This window comes from Acomys russatus, unplaced genomic scaffold (assembly GCF_903995435.1).
Source record: "Acomys russatus unplaced genomic scaffold, mAcoRus1.1, whole genome shotgun sequence".
Taxonomy (NCBI): domain Eukaryota; kingdom Metazoa; phylum Chordata; class Mammalia; order Rodentia; family Muridae; genus Acomys; species Acomys russatus.
This window is the reverse complement of record NW_026131646.1, coordinates 9,196-29,790: the sequence shown is the minus strand read 5'-3', so window position 1 is coordinate 29,790 and position 20,595 is coordinate 9,196. Positions and strand designations below refer to the sequence as shown.

The following is a 20,595-nucleotide window of genomic DNA, read 5'->3' as shown; positions in this document are numbered from 1 at the left end:
ATCCACCTGGCTCTGCCTCCAAAGTGCAAGGACTAAAGTGTGCTCCACTATGCCCATATGTTGCAATATTTTGAAAAATATTTTTGCTCTTTTATTTTTACACATTTTTTCAAAGTCAAAACAAATAGCATGAATCTTTCTAGTTGCAAATTTACAAACTTCATTAAACATACTTTGTTTTCTAGATAAAAGCTGAAGATAAAGCTAAAAAGCATTAGACTTGTTCTACTTTTGTCCAATTACCATGTAAAAGGCTGAAAAGAAATATTCCAAGCAAACAGACACAAGAAGCAAGCTGGTGTAGCCATTTTAATATCTAATAAAATAGACTTCCAACCAAAATTAATCAAAAGAGATGAGGAAGCACACTTCATGCTCATCAAAGATGAATTTAACCAAGATGACATCACAATTCTGAACATCTATGTCCCCAATACTAGGGTACCACATTTGTAAAAGAAATATTAACAAAGCTTAAATCACATATTGATCTCTACACATTAATAGTGAGAGACTTCAACACCCACTTTCATCTAAGGATAGGCCAATAAAACAGAAACTAAACTGAGAAATAATGACACTAACCGATAACATGAATCACATGGATCTAACAGATATTTTCAGAACTTTTCACCCAAACACAAAAGATTATACCTTCTTCTCAGCACCTCATGAAACCTTCTCCAAAATTGATCATATAATAGGTAACAAAGCAATCCTCAATCAAGAAGATTGAAATAATACCGTGTATCTTATCAGATCACCATGGTCTAAAGCTGGACTTCAACAACAACAGAAATAACAAAAAGCCTACACACACATGGAAACTAAACAACTCTTTACTTAATGATAACTGGGACAGGGAAGAAAGAAATAAAGAAATTAAGGACTTCATAAAATTCAATGAAAATGAAGGTACAACATAACCAAAGTTATGGAACACATTGAAAGCAGTGCTAAGAGGAAAATTCACAGCATTAAGTTCCTTCATAAAGAAATTGAAAACATTTCATGATGCAACTTAATGACACATCTGGAAGCCCTAGGAAAAAAAGAAGCAGAAACACCCAAGAGTAGTAAATGTTTGGAAATAATCAAACTCAAAGCTGAAGTCAATAAATTAGAAACAAAAAGAACAATTCAAAGAATCAACAAAATCAGGGGCTGGTTCTCTGAGAAAACCAACAAGATAGACCAACCCTTAGCCAAACTAACTAAAAGGCAGTGAGACACTATCCAAACCAATAAAATCAGCAATGAAAAGGGAGACATACAGCAGACACTGAAGAAATACAAAGAATCATTAGGTCCTACTTTAAAGGCTTAAATGCCACAACATTTGCAAATCTAAGAGAAATGGACAATTTTCTTTACCAATTCCATTTGCAAAAGTTGAATAAAGATCAGAAAAACAAATTAAATACTCCTAATTCCTACAGAAATAGAAGCAGTTATTAAAAGTCTCCCAACAAAAAAGATCCCAGGGTCAGATGGTTTCAGCTCAGAATTCTACCAGACTTTCAAAGAAGAGCTTATACCTATACTCTTCAAGCTACCCCACAAAATAGAAATGGATAGAACATCACCAAACTCATTATATGAGGGTACAGTCACTTTCATACCTAAACCTCACAAAGAAACCCAACAAAGAAAGGCAATTTCTCTTATGAACATTGATGCAAAAATACTCAATAAAATACTTGCAAACTGAATCCAAGAACACATCAAAGACAGAATTCACCATGAGATAAGTAGGCTTCATTCCAGTTATGCACAGGTGGTTCAATATACAGAAGTCCATCAATGTAATCTGCCATATAAACATACTGAAAGAAAAAAAACCACATGGTTATCTCATTAGATGAAGAAAAAGACTTTTACGAAAATTCAGCATCTTTTCATGATAAATTCATGGAGAGATCAGAGATACAAGGCACATACCTAAACATAATAAAGGCTATATACAGCAAGCCCATAGCCAACATCAAATTAAATGGAGAAAAAGCCAAGAAAATTCCTCTAAAATCAGGGACTAGACAAGGCTGCCAACTTTTTCCATATCTCTTCAATATAGTTCTTGAAGTTCTAGCTAGAGCAATAAGACAATGAAAGGAGATCAAGGGGATCCCCATTGGAAAGGAAAAAGCCAAAGTATCACTATTCACAGATGATATGATAGTTTACATAAGTGACCCCCAAAATTCCACCAGAGAACTCCTTCAGCTGATTAACACTTTCAGCAAAGTGGCTGGATACAAAACTAACTCAAAAAAGTCAGTAGCATTCCTGTATACAAATGGCAATCATGCTGAGAAAGAAATTAGAGAAACTACTCCCTTCATGATAGTCACAAGTAATATAAAGTATCTAAGAGTAACTCTATCCAAGAAAGTGAAAGATTTGTTTTTAAAAAAATTCAAATCTCTGAAGAAGGAGATTGAAAATGACATCAGAAGATGTCATTTTGTTTGTGGATCAGGAGAATTAAGATAGTAAAAATGGCCATCTTACCAAAAGCAATTTACATATTCAATGCAATTCCTGTCAAAATACCTACACAATTTGTTAAAGACATTGAAAGATCCATTCTCAACTTCATATGGATAAACAAACAAACAAAAAAACCAGAATAGCTTAAAGAACCCTGAACAATAAAAGAGCCTACAGAGGAATCTCCATACCCAATCTCAAGCTATACTATAGAGCAACCATAATTAAAACAGCATGGTACTGGCATTGCAATAGGCTGGTTGACCAATGGAATCAAACAAAGACTTAGAAATAAATACACACACGTATGGACACTTGATTTTTGACAAAGATGCCAAATCTGTTTGTCAGGTCCCAGCCCATGGGAAAAATTGAATCAGGGTTCACCTGAAAGAGGGAGTGGGGATTGAAAGTAGGATACAGAGACGCGAGAAATAACGAATCAAGGCAGGAAATTTCTGATCAAGATTCCCTTTAATGCCTGACTAGTAAGAATAGATATAGAGCAAGGTCAATAGGATCTATTCTAATCTCACTTACCCTAGCCCCCAGGCAAGAATACAATAGCCTGAATTGTTTTCTGTAGAACTTCCTAGTTCTCTGAGTAGTTCCCTGTAAGAACTTCCTTAATCCTCTGGGTGGTTCCAAGTTGGGACTTCGCTACTTCTTTCAAAGGTAAATAGTCCAAGGATGGCCTAGAACACAAGACCTCCTGTGGTAAAGGTCAGCAACTCAAATGTCACAGCATACAGCCTAAGTGCAAGATTTCTGACATGGCAGAATTTGGCATGGGTTCCCACATCTATTCAATGGGAAAAGGGTAGCATCTTCAACAAATGGTGTTGGTCTAACTGGATGTCTACATGTAGAAAAATGCAAGTAGATCCATATTTATCACCATGCACAAAAGTCAAGTCCAAGTAGATTAACGGCCTCAACATAAAGACAGAGACACTAAATCTGTTAGATAAAAAAGTGGGGAAGAGCCTGGAACTTATTGGCACAGGAGACAACTTCCTGAACAGAACACCAAGAGCCCAGGCTCTAAGTCAACAACAAGGCAGGAATAGCATTTGTGGGTCAGCTTCTAAATGTTGAGAAATTCCAGGCTTAATTAGAGTCCTGTGTGGGACAGTCTCAAATGCTGGACCAATTGGGATTGGAAGCTTTTCTGAAGGCTGTCCTGGGAGCTGTCTTGTTCTGATGAGGAACAGCAACTGAAGCACTTGGTGCTGGAACATGAGGGATGCAGGATGTCAGCGTCCAGAATGCTGAGAATGATTCCTGTCAGGTCTGATCTTTTGTCAGTGTCTGGTTCTTTTCTTCTTAAAACATAATTTGTCACAAACATTTTACAGTCCTAAAATTATAAATGTATGAAGTATGCGGGATGCACAGAGCAATTAAGGTTGGTTCTCTGCTCTTTGTATGAGCAGAAGAAAGGCATCTGCAAATCTTCAAGCTGCTATCTTGCACACCTGGTATACTCAGGTAATTAGGTTTTTTCCTTCTCAAGTCTCTGATCGGGTTGAAGTCCAGATAGTTGTCTTACAATTAAGCTTAATTGTTTAGGGGTTAAGATGTTTTTAGGTCTAAATAGATGTTTTAAGTTGATAGAGATGAGATATGATAGATATTGATTTACATTCAGGATTTTATACTCACCAACATAGGAAAGGTATTTTCTTCAAGGTTGCAAATAGAAATGGCCAAAGCACTATGAATGGAACATTTATATAATTCCTGATTGTTTCATGGTTCTTCTTGATGTATGTAGTTGATTGTATTTATGTGTAATAATATAAATGTGTATGTAAAAAAGAAAATATAATAAATAAGTTTTTTTAAGAAAAGAAATAGAGCTGTGCTCTTAATATTAGCTCATGTAATAAACTCAGGCTCTACCCAGAGAGAAAGAATAATCATAATTTCATGTCACTTTTGGAGCTGAATGACTGTGACACCATTGTATTATTAATATTCTGCAATTTCTTGTTCTTCTGTGAAACACTTTCTTCATCCATGTGTTTATGCACAGACTGGCACACCAATTCCAGCCTGTGCACATGGCCACACTTTGATGACACTGTATACTTAAAAAAGATACCTGTTTGGAAGGCTTTGTGAAATTTCAGTCTCCTCCATTATGCAATAATGTCTCCATTTTTATTTCAGGTAATATTTAGACCTCTTGAAAAGACAAATGTTAACAAATATAAGCACAATGTCAAAGTGCCCTCAAAATGCCCAAAGTCATGGGGAAAAGGCTAGAGAAACCCAGAGACTCTAATATATATTCAAAGCATTGTTAATCAAATTTCTCTTGTTGGAATGAACTTCTTCCTAATTTCTGATTGCTGATAAATTTACTTAACCTAATAAGTATTTCTCAAAATTAGAAATTTCATTTCCTAAAATTAATACATAATGAACATCAAAATCAATTCATCAGTTTGTAAATACAGGTTCTGGATACATTAACTACCTTGCTACATGTATGAGATCGAGCAGAGCACAATGCTGATTGTGCTTGTGCATGCTAAGGTTTAGAATAGACACAGTAAAGAAGAGAAATGAAGATAATATGAAGATCAAGAATGGAATCATTTGTTATTTTAAGAGATTAAAACCCGAGATTTACAAAATCCTTCCTTATAAAGTAAAACAATTTATGTTACAATGTTCTCCTTTATGAAAAAAATTATTTTAGTACCTTTTAAATTTTATAAAATACTTTTTTCTTAGAAAGCATCTGAGTATTAATGGGTCCCTTCACCTTAAAGTTCCTGTCAGAGGGTGGAATCCCAGCCTTGCTCGGCGCCCTCTCCACTCTCTGAATTATGAGCACTGTCAGTCAGCCCATAGTGGGTTTTCTTTAATTGTTTGTTTTTGCCATTCTGATTTGTGAGTTCTTCTTTGTACCCTTATATGGCTAAATTTTCCTCAGGAAAAATGATGATATTGTGCCTCAAATATATTAGAAATTTAACAAATGTTTATGCTTATTGGGGATGATGAAAATCCTGAAGGAAAATCAATATTCCTTCATGTAGATTATCATAAGAAATCAGCACAAGAATGTATCAGACCAAGATCCAGTCAGTCTGCCGAGATGTGCTCAGGCATTCATTATGCTGATCATAACGTACATTTTAAACTCTGTATCATTTTGGCAGTGAGTAAGCAACGGCCCAGTTTCATGTGAAAGGCAATACTTTAATATTACCATCAAGAAAATATTTATTTTTATATTTGTATATAGCTTTCTGTTTCTACCATTCCTAGCACATCTAAACATTAATCTTATCCTCTTCTCATCCATAGCTCACAGCAACCATAATAACTTTTGACTCGGCCAGCCAGTGGGGACACAGAGGCCACTCTATTTGATCTCCATTGCATTGCCTTATTAAAAATGTGTCAATAAATGATCAAAGGTAAAAGTAAACAAACAAACAAATAAATAACTTTTGACTCAGGAGTCAGAGGTTGCTCTGTGTCTTACATACATGCACACAAATGAATTATTATAAAGCTTCACTGATATGTAATCAAATGGAAACTTTTCCCATTACAGTTATGAAGTGACTCTGATAGAACAGCCTAGGACAGGTGATGAACTCTCCGCATATGACAATTAAAATAATTCTAGACTGTTGCCTCTCTAGCCTTTTCGGCTATCCTTCATATGTCCTGACCAAGTTTACTCAACAGAAGTTAAAAGAAAGAAAGAAAGAAACCTCCAAAGAAGAGGTTTTTGTGTTCAATTTTAAGAAGAACATGATTTCTTTTCTCTTTGAAATGATGTGCATACAATGTGGGCTATAAAACTTGAGAAAATAGCTTCTGCAGATATCATAAACCTGAAGAGCTGCTATCTTCCCCACCACACACTGATGTCCACATTTGTTGAACAACCACTAGGCTCTTTTCCAGTGTGAGTTTGTTTTATGTGAGCACACTTCCCTCACAGATGTCTTACAGAGTAAGCCTTCTGAGTATTTAAGGATTTGAGTGAGGTCTCCATAAATATAAGATCCTGGGTTTTGCAGTAGGCAGATTAGTACCCAGCCCAGTTCCAGGGCTAGTTCCAGTCCAGCGTGTTTAACAAGGACCCAGATGATGCACACTCTCATTTCTCCTTGGTTGCTTAAACAGCTATGAACACATCACTCAGTTTGCCTGGCCTCCTTTCCTATCGGGAACTGGTTTCAGAACCTATGAATAGTCTCTGATAAAGTGATGATGGGTGTGCAAAATGGGCATCTGCAAAGCATACATGCTGCTGATTAAACAAGCCTAAATATTTTAAAGAGACACTTGTGTCTGCCAGACTGATGGACTGTCGAAACAATGGAGGCCACAGCAAGAGGACTTACCATGGAATCTCATGCTAGGGCAAGGTAAAGATTTCACTCACAGGAGGAATTTCTTTCTTGGAAAGAGATTTCACACACTTCTAACAATTTTCCAGACTACCCTATGGAATGAGACTTTCATCCGGACAGTGAGAGGCCACTGGCTGAAGGGGCCACACTTGAACAGGCACTGCTTACATGACAATATCATTGGCTGTTTAAACTTTAATCTCGCTTCAGGACCCTAGAGAGGGATGTGGGGTGGTGAATTCACTAGACGCCTTGACTCCTCCCAATATGACACTGAATAAATCTCCTTTTCTCTGTTTTTCACTATTTATTTGGCTATTTTAATTGCGGACAAGTGGCACAAGATGGCGGGTCGCCCTGGCTGTGCCCCTCAAGCATGTTAGCATGAGCACTCCGTTGTAAAGAGGACCCCTCCTTCAAGTGACTAGGCAGCAGAGCTGCACTTTCAGGTCACGGGACATTTCTTAGGGATATTTGCACTTGAATTCTGACTTCTGTTCAGAGAAATCATCTCTTTTTAAAAACATACGATCAGTATGAAATGGCTTTTCTAGGGGATCACATCAAAGGAGGGGCTCCTTTGGGAGTGTACTATTGTTATCCAGGGCCTTCAAGCTGCTTAGTGTCAGTTCAGAGCATTCCTCAGAGCGCTCATTTAAAACTTCCTGAAGGTACTCCAGGTCTATCCAATACTATCAAGATTAAGAGTTAATGTCAATCATAAAACAATTCAGTCAAGGCTGCCAAATACCTTTGAAACCACAGCATTGTGGTTGTGTTCACATCTAGGCAGCACACGGTTCCACTTGTTTTATGTTCAATTGAGAGTGCTCCATCTTATTGGCTCCCACTTAGCTACCTTTCTTGGAGAGCCCAGGGCTACCTGCTCAAGAATGATGCTATCTACAGTTGGCTGGCCCTCCAACGTCATTTCAGACAAGAACACAATCTGTCACACACACGCTCACAGAACAATATTTATTACACACATTCAAAGTATTGTGGCTATTACAACCCCTAACAACATACTTGTGCTTTATTCTAAATAAAAAACATACCATTATTTTAATAGAAAGAACATTTATGGAAAAATTTGGGAAATGTTTTCGCTATTTTAGTGATTTTCTTTTTTCCAGTTTTTTTTTTATTAATTTATTCTTGTTACATCTCAATGTTTATCCCATCCCTTGTATCCTCCCATTCCTCCCCTCCCCCCATTTTCCCATTATTCCCCTCCCCTATGACTGTTCCTGAGGGGGATTACCTCCCCCTATATATTCTCATAGGGTATCAAGTCTCTTCTTGGCTACCTGCTGTCCTTCCTCTGAGTGCCACCAGGTCTCCCCCTCCAGGGGACATGGTCAAATGTGAGGCACCAGAGTACGTGAGAAAGTCATATCACACTCTCCACTCAACTGTGGAGAATATTCTGACCATTGGCTAGATCTGGGAAGGGGTTTAAAGTTTACCTCCTGGATTTTCTTTGTCTTCATAACCAATAACAATCTTTGAAGAAAAAACGTGTAGGAACTATTTCATCCAGCATTTGGAGAAAAACTGTTGCAAACACTTCTTTTGCATATAAGTCCATTTATTTTGAAAGGACTAAAATGGCGGACATTAGACATTTCACCCAATTTGGTAAAGCAATAGAGACATTTCCTCCCATGGAATAAAAGAAAGGATACACTGGAATTATGTAAGACATGAAAACCTAAAGGAATTAAGAGGAAGTGTTCCTCTTCTAATCAACTCCTGCTATGTCTTTTAGTGTATAATATTTCAAATATTATATGCTCACAAGCACATTGCTTTCCCTTCTATGCAACTCAGAGTCTTAGAGTGCTTGCTGCTCTTGCAGGCCACACAAGTTTGCTCCTCAGACCCTATAGATAGTCCACAGCTACACTCAACTCTAGCTCCATCCACAGGTTCCAACTTCCTCTTTCTGACCTCCATGGGCATCTGCACACACATGCCACACAGTAACACAGGCACACAAATGTATGCATAAACAAAATAACTTAAAAAGCAAGTATATATTATGGGACTTGAAGTGTCAAGCAGATTACTTTGTATTGTAAACACCATTGCTTCATAACGGCCCAGAAGTCAGAATACAATCATAGTGGGGATAACAAAGTACCCCAAGAATATAAATGATTTGTATAACACAGTATGTTTGTTTTACAATATTGAGACAGTAGCACAGTTTAATCCCAGGGCTCAGGAGCCAAAGGCAGAGGCAGGCAGCTCTTTGTGAGCTAGATTCCAGCATAGTGAATGAGCCCCTGTCCAAAAAACAACCAACCAACCAATCAAAAACAAAAACCAAAAAACTAAAAAACAGCAACAACAAAAACCCTGTCCAAAAAGCACCAAAAAACCAAACCAAAACAAAACAAAATAAAACAGTAACAACAACAACATCGAAAGACCACCACCAACAGCAACAACAAAAACAAGCAACAACAAAAGAAGAAAACAAAGAGAAGAGTACTGTTGAACCCACAATTGTGGTGTGCTGTCATTTGCTAACAAACACCTAGATGGATGTTAACCATTGGGCTACTTGCCAAAGAAGTCTCTGAAACATGATCTGAGGAGTCAAGCCTGCTCCTGGATAGAACTAATGACTTACTTAGCTCATCGTGACTCTGGAATGTAGACTCAGTCAGCTTGAATTTTAACTTAGTCAACTAATGGTTTATCTAATGAGGCTGGGATAACCAAAGACCCTGTAGTTAGAACTAAACTATAGATTGGCAGGTCAATAAATTAACCCCTTTTCTGTCAATCTGATACTCACCAAAATTTCTAACACTCCTGCTAACCATAAAGCTAAAACGGAGATTCAAACGTGTTTTTCGTTTCATTACATAAGGATAATTGCTTTCACACTGCACCGTAATTCAACACGTAAATGTTTCCTTAATATGTTATTTACAGTACTGCTCTCTTCATACATAAAAAAAAAAAAAAAAAACGTTTTGTTCTGCTTTTGTTGTTGTTGTTGTTTGTTTTAAAGGTGGTGAGAAATTGCTGGAGGTGTTTATATCAGTCAAATGCCTCAAAGTACTTAAGGGAGCTGTTTCAATTAGACAATTGTTTAAAGATTTTTTTTAGATGCGTGCAAGGCCTTTTGCTCCTAGATTAGCAAGCCGTTAGTGGGCTCGTTTCTGCTCTGTTCTCTTATCCTCTGTTGGCAGGTTTACATCCAGTTCAGTCTTCATGACAGTGCGATACAGATACACTCGTATTTCGATGGCAGAGACAATCAAATTCAGACAATATTACAGTAAAATAACTCTAAAGTAAGATTGCGCTATTTCTGCAGAGTTAACTCACAATTGATAGTAAAGGCGCGGCGGCTGTGCCCATTACAAGGTTCTAGGCAATGCAGAGCATGGCACCTGTGAGCCACACTTTTCAGTGACTGCCGTGTAGGGCTGACAGATTCTGAGGTTATTTTACAGTCTTTAGTGCTCTGCATGTTATGAGAAACAGAATTCATTTGTCTCTGATGCTCTTTTAATCACTACTCTGATACCCATGGGGAACCTTTGGCCTCAGCTTAAACCTATACCGAGGGTTTCATTTGGGCAACCGCGCCCCCCACCTCCTTTCCTGTTGAGCTGATTTGAACATGCAGGATATCTTTGGTGCTAAGGCCTTCCATCCTAGAATAGCCATGAAAGAGCCAATAAAAAAGGGTCTTCAAAAATCTCTTATCTCAGAAGACACGTCTCATCAGGCAGAGGCACAACCACTGAAATCTTCAAAGGGAAGAGAGATAGGCGTGACAAACGTCTGGAGAAATAAGGCAGGGACATGCTATGCTCAATGAGCCACAAGGGCTGATTTGGGATTTTCCCCCCATCAGCCTCCCAGAAAGGCATACTACCCAAGACACAGTAAAAACATTGTAATAGTGCTTTTAAAAATCAGGTTAGTGAGCCCGTATTTAAAAGCAGCCTTGCCTTTGCTCAATGTCGAATGGACCACCCATCCCAGAGGTATAGCTCATGATAACCCACTACAGTAGCATTAAGTCGGCTTGGAACGTTAGAGGGGTAAAGAGCTAAAAACACAAGCGTGCCTGCGGCCAATCCCGAGGCAAACGAATATTGAAAGACAACCTCCTTGCACTGTTGCAGGCGCCTAGAGCTGTTTTAGGGGCTGGGGTGAAGAAAAAAGCAATCTTGAAGCCTCACCTTTGCGCCTGGGTACTCCCCCACACTGAGTAGACTTGTTCGCAGGCTGGGGCCAGGAGGCTCCAGTGCCCGTAGGTGGCGCCCCTCGTCCGTACTTGCGCTTCTCCGCTCACTCCAGGCGCCTCTTGGAGCCCCGCGAGTCTCCCCCGGTCTTTAGAGCCCAGAGACTGCGTTTTAATAAATACGCGCGGTGGCACCGCGCTCCACCAGCCTCGGGGTTCAGAGCAGCAGACACATAAACCCAGACAGGAAGCGCCTCTTTAATCTTTGCCAAAAGCTGACGTTTCACTAACAGGAGATTTTGGAATTGCAGTCATTAAATTACCAAGCTTTTTCCTCCTTTTAGAAAAAAATACCTTTTTTTTTTTTTTTTTTTTTTTTTTTTTTTTTTTTTAGTGTCCCCTTCCTTTTTTTTTTTTTTTTTTTTTTTTTTTATAATTATGAAAGTGGCTACTCCGTTCAAGATTAAGACTTGGAGGGAATTTGGAGAAGAAAAAGACTCTGGAAGAAGAAATGCGGCTGGTGCTTCCGAGGGCGCCTAGTTTTGAGGGGGCACCTAAGGAGGCTGCGCTGGGTGTGTAGCCGGACTTGAGCTTGGCGAGGTGCGATGGGGGAGTCACAGGGAAGGGACTGTGGATTCTAGGACGAAAGAAGCGGGGTGTCAGTAGTTGCCAGCTCCGGGCTGTGCCCTCTGGAGTCTGGAGGAGAGGCGGGGACCCAGGGATCCTGTTAGTGAGGTGCGCGGTAGGCGCGCAGGCTGCTGGAGTACACCCGACCCGGAGGAGACCAGCTGCACGCCGCGGTCCGGTTCCCGGTTTGCCGAGCGGGAAGCGAGTGGGTTTCCAGGCACCGCCGTGCGCCGAGCGGCGTGGAGCGCCGCGCCGTGTGGGGCTCCCTGGCTGCGTGGGGCCCGGGGCGTGGTGTGCTTGCGGAGCGGGAGCGGACCGCGAAGAGAGGCGGCAGGGCGGGGCGGAGCGGTTATTGGCCAAGCGCTGGGAGAAGGGTCGTGCTCTGAGGTGTCCTCCTCCAGCTAGCTCCCGGTTGCCTCATTTTTTCTAGGCAGAACAACTTCGCGGACGTCGGTGCTCGCCCGTCATGGACGTCCCAGGTAATCCACCCAACCCTGACCTCTGGGGTATGCTTGCTAGCAGCCTTTTTGTAATGCTTCAACGGGACTTTCTGCAATGTGAGTGCTGGGGGTTCAAGAGACATGAGAGAGGATATTCAGTCCGTGGCCCAGTCCAGGGGGAAGAGGGGTCTGCTATCCTTTGTGTGGAAGCTTCAGACAGGATATTTATCAGGAGCTAACTTCTCTTTCCTTAGAAAGAACACTGGAAGAGTTGTTCGGAGAGCGTGGGCGGCGAGGGGAGGGTTTTTTCCCTTCCTGTTTGTGTTCCTGGGCTAGGTGTTTGGAATAGCCTCTCCAGTTTAGCTGAAGAAGACAGGACCAGGTAAAAGTGCCAACCTGATTAAGTTAGCAGAAAGCTACGGGAGAGGGGAGTCGGGGTCCACAGACAAAGCCGCAAATGAGTAAATTCCGGGGAATCTGGTCCTCACTTCTCCTTTGCCAGAGAGAGGACTCCAGCAAGCTCTCCTAGTGGGCTAGCCAGCGACTGCGGGAACCTTGGAAGTGGGTGTTAGAATTTCGCTCCTCACCCACCTCATCCCGCCTTTCTGTTTCCTTCCTCTCCTCTTTCTTAATCTCACTCATCCAAAGATCTTTCTGGGGGGGGTTGTTCGGGGTGGGGGGGGTAGGTAGATTTTTTTTAATAGTCTGCTTAAAAATTACATCCTGGATAGAAAAATAGAGGATAAAGGGAGAATGCAGGAGAGGTGTTTCTTCCTTTGGCTATCCAGAAAGCCACTGAAACGATGCTAATGAAGCCCCCCCACCCCCCCTTTTTTTTTTGTCTTGACCACATTTAATTCCTCTGGGTATCTTGGTCTGAGTAGGCAATGGAAGGTAATGAAGGCGCCTTGGATGTCCCTAAACCCTCCTTACAAGGTTCTATGGAATCACAGCCCACGTTTCAGGCGCGCACCTTTCAGGAAATCTGGGGATGCACTGACCAGTGCTCCAGAGCGTTCTCGGGTGCATTGTGTCCTATCTGGAATGGACATAGCTTTGGGGGGACCACAGGGATGCCATCCCGAAGGGACTGGAGAGCTCTAGACACTTCCTTCTCCCCACCTTCCTGCCTAAGGGTTCGGGTTCTTTGCTCTGACAGGTCCGCTGGTGCCTTCTTTCTGAGAACCTTCTGGCCTTGACCATCTGAGGTGGGGACCCAGCCCAGAAAAGGCTACTACTTCAGCCCTGCGAGTTCCTGTGCGCATACCGGCACCCCTCCGGCTATCGCCCGTCTTGGCGTCCGCGGAGCGCCCCCCGCAGCCCAGATGCCCGCGCCTGGCCGGGGCCCCGGCGGGCCGCTGCTGAGCATGCCCGGGCGCCGGGGGGCGCTGCGCGAGCCGGTTGACGCTGGCTCCAGCCTCGGGGCGGCGCTGGCCCTGCTGTTGCTGCTGCTGCCAGCCTGCTGCCCGGTCAAGGCTCAGAACGACACGGAGCCCATCGTGCTAGAGGGCAAGTGCCTGGTGGTGTGCGACTCAAGCCCGTCCGGGGACGGCGCTGTAACCTCTTCCTTGGGCATTTCTGTGCGCTCAGGCAGTGCTAAGGTGGCCTTCTCTGCTACTCGGAGCACCAACCACGAGCCCTCAGAGATGAGCAACCGTACTATGACCATCTACTTCGATCAGGTCAGCGGCTAACCTGCCCACCCACTAATATGTAGAGGACTGGCCAGGGTGCTCCGCTGGCTCTGGCTCCATACATATCCTGAAGGGAGAGCCAGGCTGGTGTCCCTACCTTTGCCTTGCCTTGATGTTGCTCTTTCATTACTGTATCTTGCCGGAGTCCCCCTTGTTGTAGAGTTTTGTTTTTAAACACCAGCTCTCCTGGCACGGATTACTGGGAGCCCTGGAAGGCTCCGTGTGAGCTTTCCAAGGGTCTGGTAAAAGCTGAAATATGAAATACATTTCCCTGCAAGATACATACGCCTTCCCTTTTGCTGAGGGCAAGGCAGTGTTTGTGGTGAATGCTCTTCAGACACCAGGGGTGAAGGGTTCCTTTAAAAGATGCCACATTTAATAGAGTTCCTTTTCCAGAAATGGATCCGACAAAGGGCTGAACCTACTGCTGATATTTGGGATCCAGTGACAGGAAGGTTAATTTTAAACAAAATAAGTGGGGAAGAGTGTGAACGAGAGAAGAGCTGTTTCTCCGCATATATACCAGAATAAAGTGGACAGTGAATCCACTGCAGGCAGTGAATGAAACTTCTGCAGTGTGCATATAAATGCATGCTATGACTATGAAAACTTAAGGAGAAAAAGGCCTGTGACTTAAGTGGACTTAAACAGTTTAATTTCTGGCCTATGGGCCAAGCAGCCAAAAATTCGGGATATTCTGGCTATGTAAATGTTTCTCTGGGTGTAGTCTCTCCTTATGGTTCCTGTAAGTCTTCAGAAACAGAAGTTTTCAATTCAGAAAATGATGGTGTTTTCATGCTCTCTCTAATTGGCTAGTGCTCCTGTCAAGGGGCTTTGTGTACAATGGAGTCCCGAAACATGGCGGGACACAGATGGAGTTACTCTCTACTGGCTCCCTGTCTGTCCATGAGCCAGCTTTTAAGCCTACTTACAGCCAGTGCCCACACTAGATCTCTATTTAAGCTGTTGCATTCATTTAAAAACTCGTGCATTTGAGGGTTTTAGGGAAGTTCTTTTAATACAAAATATTTTATTAATTCCAAGTAAGACAGCAATACCTAAGCATGTATAATTCATATTTTTTATCCACTGTTATTTTGCTGTTATTTTTTTTTCAGTTATAGTGTCCTACAAATATTCTCAGCTTCTTTTCAGATCCACTGATTCGTGGAGTTGTCAGAAAATTCTGATAATGGGGTCAACAATAATAGGAATCTTGTCTTATAGAAAAATAAAATTTTCCTAGTTCCTGTTAGGTTGTAAGTGAGGGAGAACCTCTGCTCTGCTCGGGGCCTTGCTTGGTGTCTTTTCATCCACAATAAAGCCTTGAGTTTACCTGTTTCCCGGATTTAAAATCCACATGGAGGAGGTGATATGCCAGGGGGTGCGTCACTCTCTAGTGAAGTCCCTTGGGGACACTGAGCACACACATCAGAGGAGCTTTGTCCTCACAGGTGAGACACCTGCCCTGGAGTGGGCTGAAGCGGTGTCCACAGCCCAGCAGGATGAGGAGGCATAGCATCTCCAAGCCACGCCTGCAGCTGTTACTGGCAGCACCTCTCTTAGCTCTGAGGCGTTGTGTAGTTCCTCAATGCAACTGTGTAAACGGAAATGGAAAGGCGCTGGAGCCAACATTTATTTTCTGATCAGATAAAAGATAGTCTGAGGTTTTGGTGTAACTAGCTGTTTATTTTGTAAGCATAAAATGCCATCGGCTTATTTTGTTATTTTAGTGGGGTTGCAATTTTTTCAGGAGGAGAGATGGGAACAGGATGCAGACAAAGTAGTCAGATTTTATTATGAACAGAAAGGAAATGAGGTAGAGAGCCTGATTCCTTTCACATTCTGTTCCGTTCCTCTTGGGTTTGAGGAAAACTGACAGCAGAGCCATATAATCCTGTGCTGAAAGCTAATTGTATTCCTATTTTTTTTACCTGCTGTGGAATTCCCTTAATTTGGACTAGAAATGTCCAAGCCACCAGTTCAGTGTTCTTTGTTTAAGCTTTTTTACATGATCCCTCACTCAGCCAACAGAGCAAGGCAAGCACCACTTAGGGAAGACTGAATATAAACAGAGCAGCCAGTGCTTGTTGGCCAAAGTCATCAATCAAAACGGTGAAGGACCTACTCTGTATTGCCTGAGGTGGGGCTCACTGGACGGCGGAAGCTTCCAGGGCCTATTCTCTCTGATGCTTAGGGAGCTAAGCCACAGCTGACTCCTACTCAAGGAACCCCGGGAACGCACTGGGCTTCTGGTCAGTCTCCTTTTCTCTCTCCATTCCACATGTTGTTTTCATAGTAAGCACAGCATGAGGCTGAACTCCCTAGGAGCCACCCCCCCCCCAAAAAAAAGAGAAAAGAACAGGTTGGATTTACACGTTGTTTCTTGGCTTCACTGTCTCCCATCACGTCCTTCATACCCTACATGCCACCATATAAAAACCTTTAACTACTATTTTAATGTATAATTAAAACATAACTTCCAAAGTCCTTGTTAATTAGAAGCCACGAGGATACCCTTTCAAATACACTTCAGCTGTTGAGGGTTTTTTGTTGTTGTTGTTGTTGTTGTTGTTTTTCAATGTTGGTACTAGACGCTTCATGTATTGTGTCGGAAGCTCTGTTGAAGTGGTGGCACCTATTCTCAAGCCCCAATGAGCCTGCCAACATGTGGTAGTCATCTAAACGTGTGGAGAACAGACAGGCTGCGAAGGGACGCTGTGCGCCGGAGACTCAACACGCTGTCGCTCTTCCTTTGCAGGTGTTAGTGAACATTGGCAACCACTTTGACCTTGCCTCCAGTATATTTGTAGCACCAAGAAAGGGAATTTATAGCTTCAGCTTCCACGTGGTCAAAGTGTACAACAGACAAACAATCCAGGTGGGTAGGTTTGAAAGCTGAGGCCTTGAAAGACTGGTAAACAGGGGGCACGGGGGTTGGACTCTCAGCCAGATGGAGTTCTGCCTCTTTCGGGTTCCAGGTTGTGCAGAGGAGGGAGAAGCAAAGTTACATAGGGAGGGAGAAGCAAAGAGGATGTGGGGCTGGGTTAGCCTTTAATCCGCTGAGCCTCCCTCCCTTTCTGCCTTCTAGGTCAGTTTAATGCAGAATGGCTACCCGGTGATCTCAGCTTTTGCTGGAGACCAGGATGTGACCAGGGAAGCGGCCAGCAATGGTGTTCTGCTGCTCATGGAAAGAGAAGACAAAGTTCATCTCAAACTGGAGAGAGGCAACCTCATGGGAGGCTGGAAATATTCCACGTTCTCGGGCTTCTTGGTTTTTCCTCTATAGACTCAGTGCCACCAGGATGGTGGGAAGGTTTTGATCAGGACCCAGGGATTGTCCTCTGTAACACCTTGGACTTGTCTGAATAGGGTGGCTTGCGCCCACCTCTATCAGATTAATGCCGGTAGAAGAGTGATTTTCTTCTAAAGATCCAGTATTTTCTTTGACTATTGACAATTCCTCGGGAAACATGGCCTCTAATTAGTTTTAGACGACAAGGTCTTAAGGAGAAATGAAATTATCAATTTGAGCAATTTGTACCTGTGATTGTAAAGTCGATATTGGATTTTATTGTTGGAACCATTGACTTACCTTCTATTGTTTGTACGTTGTATCCTTGTCCTGATGACATAGATGCTGCTGACCCTCAGATGGATTGCACGCTGCAGTCAGGGCTTAAGGCCCAGCAAAGAACCACCATCCGGACAGTCTTTGACCTGTGTTCTGTGTGTGTGTGTCTGTGTGTGTGTGTGTGTGTGTGTGTGCGCGCGCGCCCGTGTGTGTGTGTGTAGCCTTAAGAAAAAGAATGGCTTCATTTTTATTCTGTAGCTTTCCCCTGGGGTCTGGGGGCCATTGGGAGGGAGCTGGGCATTGGGAATCTGTCAAAAAGCGCTTTATCTTGAGAAGCAAATTTTGCACGATTGGACTGCAACTTTTATTTTGTACTGTCAGTGGTTTTCTTTATTCCTCTGGAAGCTTTCCTTTCCTTCCTCAGGTTTCACTCCTCAAGCCTACTTAGTTTTCATACTGGGGTTGCTGAGAGAGAGAAAAAAACAAAAACAAAAACTTATGTTCAGTTCTTGTATGAGATCAAACAAAAGGAAACAAAATCTGCATACTTTGTTTTGGATGAGAGGAAGCCAGGAAGAAAAACAAAAACAAAAACAAACAGTCTTTCTTTCAAAGTAAGGACAGCAAACAGACCGTTATGCGTACTCTTCCCCAGGAAACTCTCTCGGATGCATCTTCAAACTTGCAACCTGGATTTTATTTCATTTTTTAATTTGTACTCTGGGATCCTTTAGTAGCCTGGCATCCCGCACTGGTCATGAATCCTTAACAACTGTGGAGCTGAGGTGCCCAGATCCCCTCCTTGCTTTTCCTCTGGATATGTCTCAGTGGCAAGTTAGAGACACCTCTGAGTGGCCACAGAGTTATCAGATGCTTCAAGGGACCAGGAGCAGAACCTCTTCCTGGAGATCTGTCAAGGAGAGGGATGCTTTCACACTCTGTGAAGGAACACCTGGTCAGGAGCCAGCTGGACTAGACGTCACAGCAGCTAAAGGTACTGGCTGCTGTACCCCAGGAGTGGTTTTTCAAACCCAGCTTGTTTTGGCATCTTGTGCAACAACAGTATTAAGTTGCAACCGAGAGACCCGGTACAGTATTTGTGTGCCAAGGAAATGTCACTAATCCCAAAGCAATCAAAGATGTGACCTCAAACTGGATGTTAATTTGTCCTTTGTGTAACAATGTAACCAAAATATTGATGATAAAACTCATAATTTAAGATACAGAATAAATGGGTTTGATGTCTGACTTACTCTGGTCCGTCCTCATCCTCATCATCTCTCTCAAAATGATGGTGAGTTATAGGTTAAGTTCCAAGGAACTGGAGATGTTAAATTCACGTTGTGATTCTTTGTAAAGGACACACACAAATACTGGTGCACCTATAGGTCTCCAGGGGTGTATTGCTCACTTAGAGATATTCAGTTTATATCTATGTATTTTTCAAAGAGAAAGATTTCAAAGGGAAGAGAGACAGACAAGATTAATTTCAGCAAGGTGGGTCATATGCTTTTACCCCACATTGTCTTTGACACTGTGCAAGCGTTAGCCCCACATTTCAAAAACTAACCAGTAATATTACAGATTTGAGAAGGCTCATTTGTTTTCAGCTTGTGTATGGGGATGAATTTCATGGTTAAAAGGCAAGTGCTGGAAACACTGTTCCATAGTTCAGTTGGATTAAAGGCCTCAGCTTTTCTATCCTTAAATGAGCAAGAAAGTAGGCTGAGAAGCTTGATTCTCATTAAAATGATGTTATCTTGTGAAGAGGCAAAGTCAGCCAAAAGGCATTTAGGGTCTCCTCACTCTGATTTGGAGACATGTTTCTAAGTGTGAGCTGTGTTTACTAGTGCTCGGCCCTGAAGCGGGAAGTGTCCCTTGTGTTTTGTTATTAGTAAGATATTTTAATTGTCTTTCCCTCGTTTCCTTAACTTCATGCTCGATTGAAATAAGCAAGAAACCTCATTTGAGGACAATATTACACTGCAGAGTTTGGAAGATTTAGGGGCCCTTGTTATTAATATTTGCATCCTTTAATAATATATAATGCACATATTTCATTGTATTTATATCTTTATCGTGTACAGATTGCCACTGGGTAATACTGTCTCATAAATAAGTTATTAAATTGACCAATCTAAATGTATTTCTGGAGTTTATTTTCTATTAGAAAATCAGCTTCCTCCTGATGGCTGCACTCTTAGCCTTCTTTCTTCTCCCTCAATGTGAATGCCAGCGAGCACATTAGTGTGCAGCCCTCCTGCTAATGTTCTGAGGTTGCTGACCATCTATTGCAGCATCTGCCTGGGCCATACTCCTGCAGAAATCATTTAGATTTATTGCTTGCTTGAGAAATAAAACTTAGCTAAATCAAATTATATGGAATATCAGAAGGGTTATAAAAATAATACATCAAACAAAACAAGATCTTTGATGAAAATTCACTTTGCGCAAGATATCTTTGAGAGATGTCACACTCTTGAGCTTGGCCCAGAAGAAACTTATGTCAGATCAAAAATGATATCTTTGCATTAAGAAGAGGGTCCAACGTTTCTAGCCTGCGCCCCCTGCCCCTGACCGCTAGCCTCAGAGCTTATATCTGCAGACTCAGTCAGTCCTGCGTGTTCACGTGCTCAGGGCAGCCCGTGGGGATGTTGGCAGAACCTCTCAGAAGTGCTGCTTGGGGAATGGATGGGGAGAAGGATAATGGGTGGGATCTTTTTTTTTTTTGTTTGCATCTGGAATAATCTTTTCATAAAAGCAGATTTTTTTCCCGATGTGCAGCTGTAAAGATTACTTAAACTAAAATTCTGACAGGAGGACGATTGTGCATGTAAATGTGTTTCCAAAATTCGCAAAAGACCACTAACGCTGTAGTCGTATTATGTTGTCTTTCCCCTTAATTTAATTTTTTAGTGATATGATAATATAAAAATCCATACATCCAAATGTAATTGCATCCTCAGTTATGTTATTTGGCTGTTCATTGCAGTTTATGCTTACTCCCCTCTTCTAGTGTAGACTGACAAATTCTATAAAAATATACACTGTGATAGTTCTACATAAACAACATTGATAACATCAACAAAGCTAACATAAAGGGCTTAAGTATTAGCTTTCTTTCATTGATGGGTGTTGGCTGTATTAAGCTGGAAATGCTTTTCCA

At 42.0% G+C, this 20,595-nt stretch overlaps 1 protein-coding gene across 1 annotated transcript; it reads left to right on the top strand.

The window, feature by feature from the left end:
* The first annotated feature begins 13,196 nt into the window (after positions 1–13,196).
* On the top strand, positions 13,197–17,535 carry Cbln2 (cerebellin 2 precursor). The gene is made up of 3 exons (XM_051142762.1): positions 13,197–13,843; positions 16,617–16,736; positions 16,947–17,535. The coding sequence occupies exons 1-3, from the start codon at positions 13,487–13,489 to the stop codon at positions 17,142–17,144; spliced, it is 675 nt and encodes a 224-aa protein (XP_050998719.1). The 5' UTR covers positions 13,197–13,486; the 3' UTR covers positions 17,145–17,535.
* Positions 17,536–20,595: the final 3,060 nt, after the last annotated feature.

What these genes read in the sequence shown, in the direction of transcription:
- Cbln2 (XM_051142762.1), top strand. Translation starts at nt 13,487, where the DNA reads ATGCCCGCGCCTGGCCGGGGCCCCGGCGGGCCGCTGCTGAGCATGCCC. An exon ending in TGACCATCTACTTCGATCAG is followed by an intron (nt 13,844 to 16,616) that starts GTCAGCGGCTAA and finishes CTTCCTTTGCAG; the next exon opens with GTGTTAGTGAACATTGGCAA. An exon ending in ACAACAGACAAACAATCCAG is followed by an intron (nt 16,737 to 16,946) that starts GTGGGTAGGTTT and finishes TCTGCCTTCTAG; the next exon opens with GTCAGTTTAATGCAGAATGG.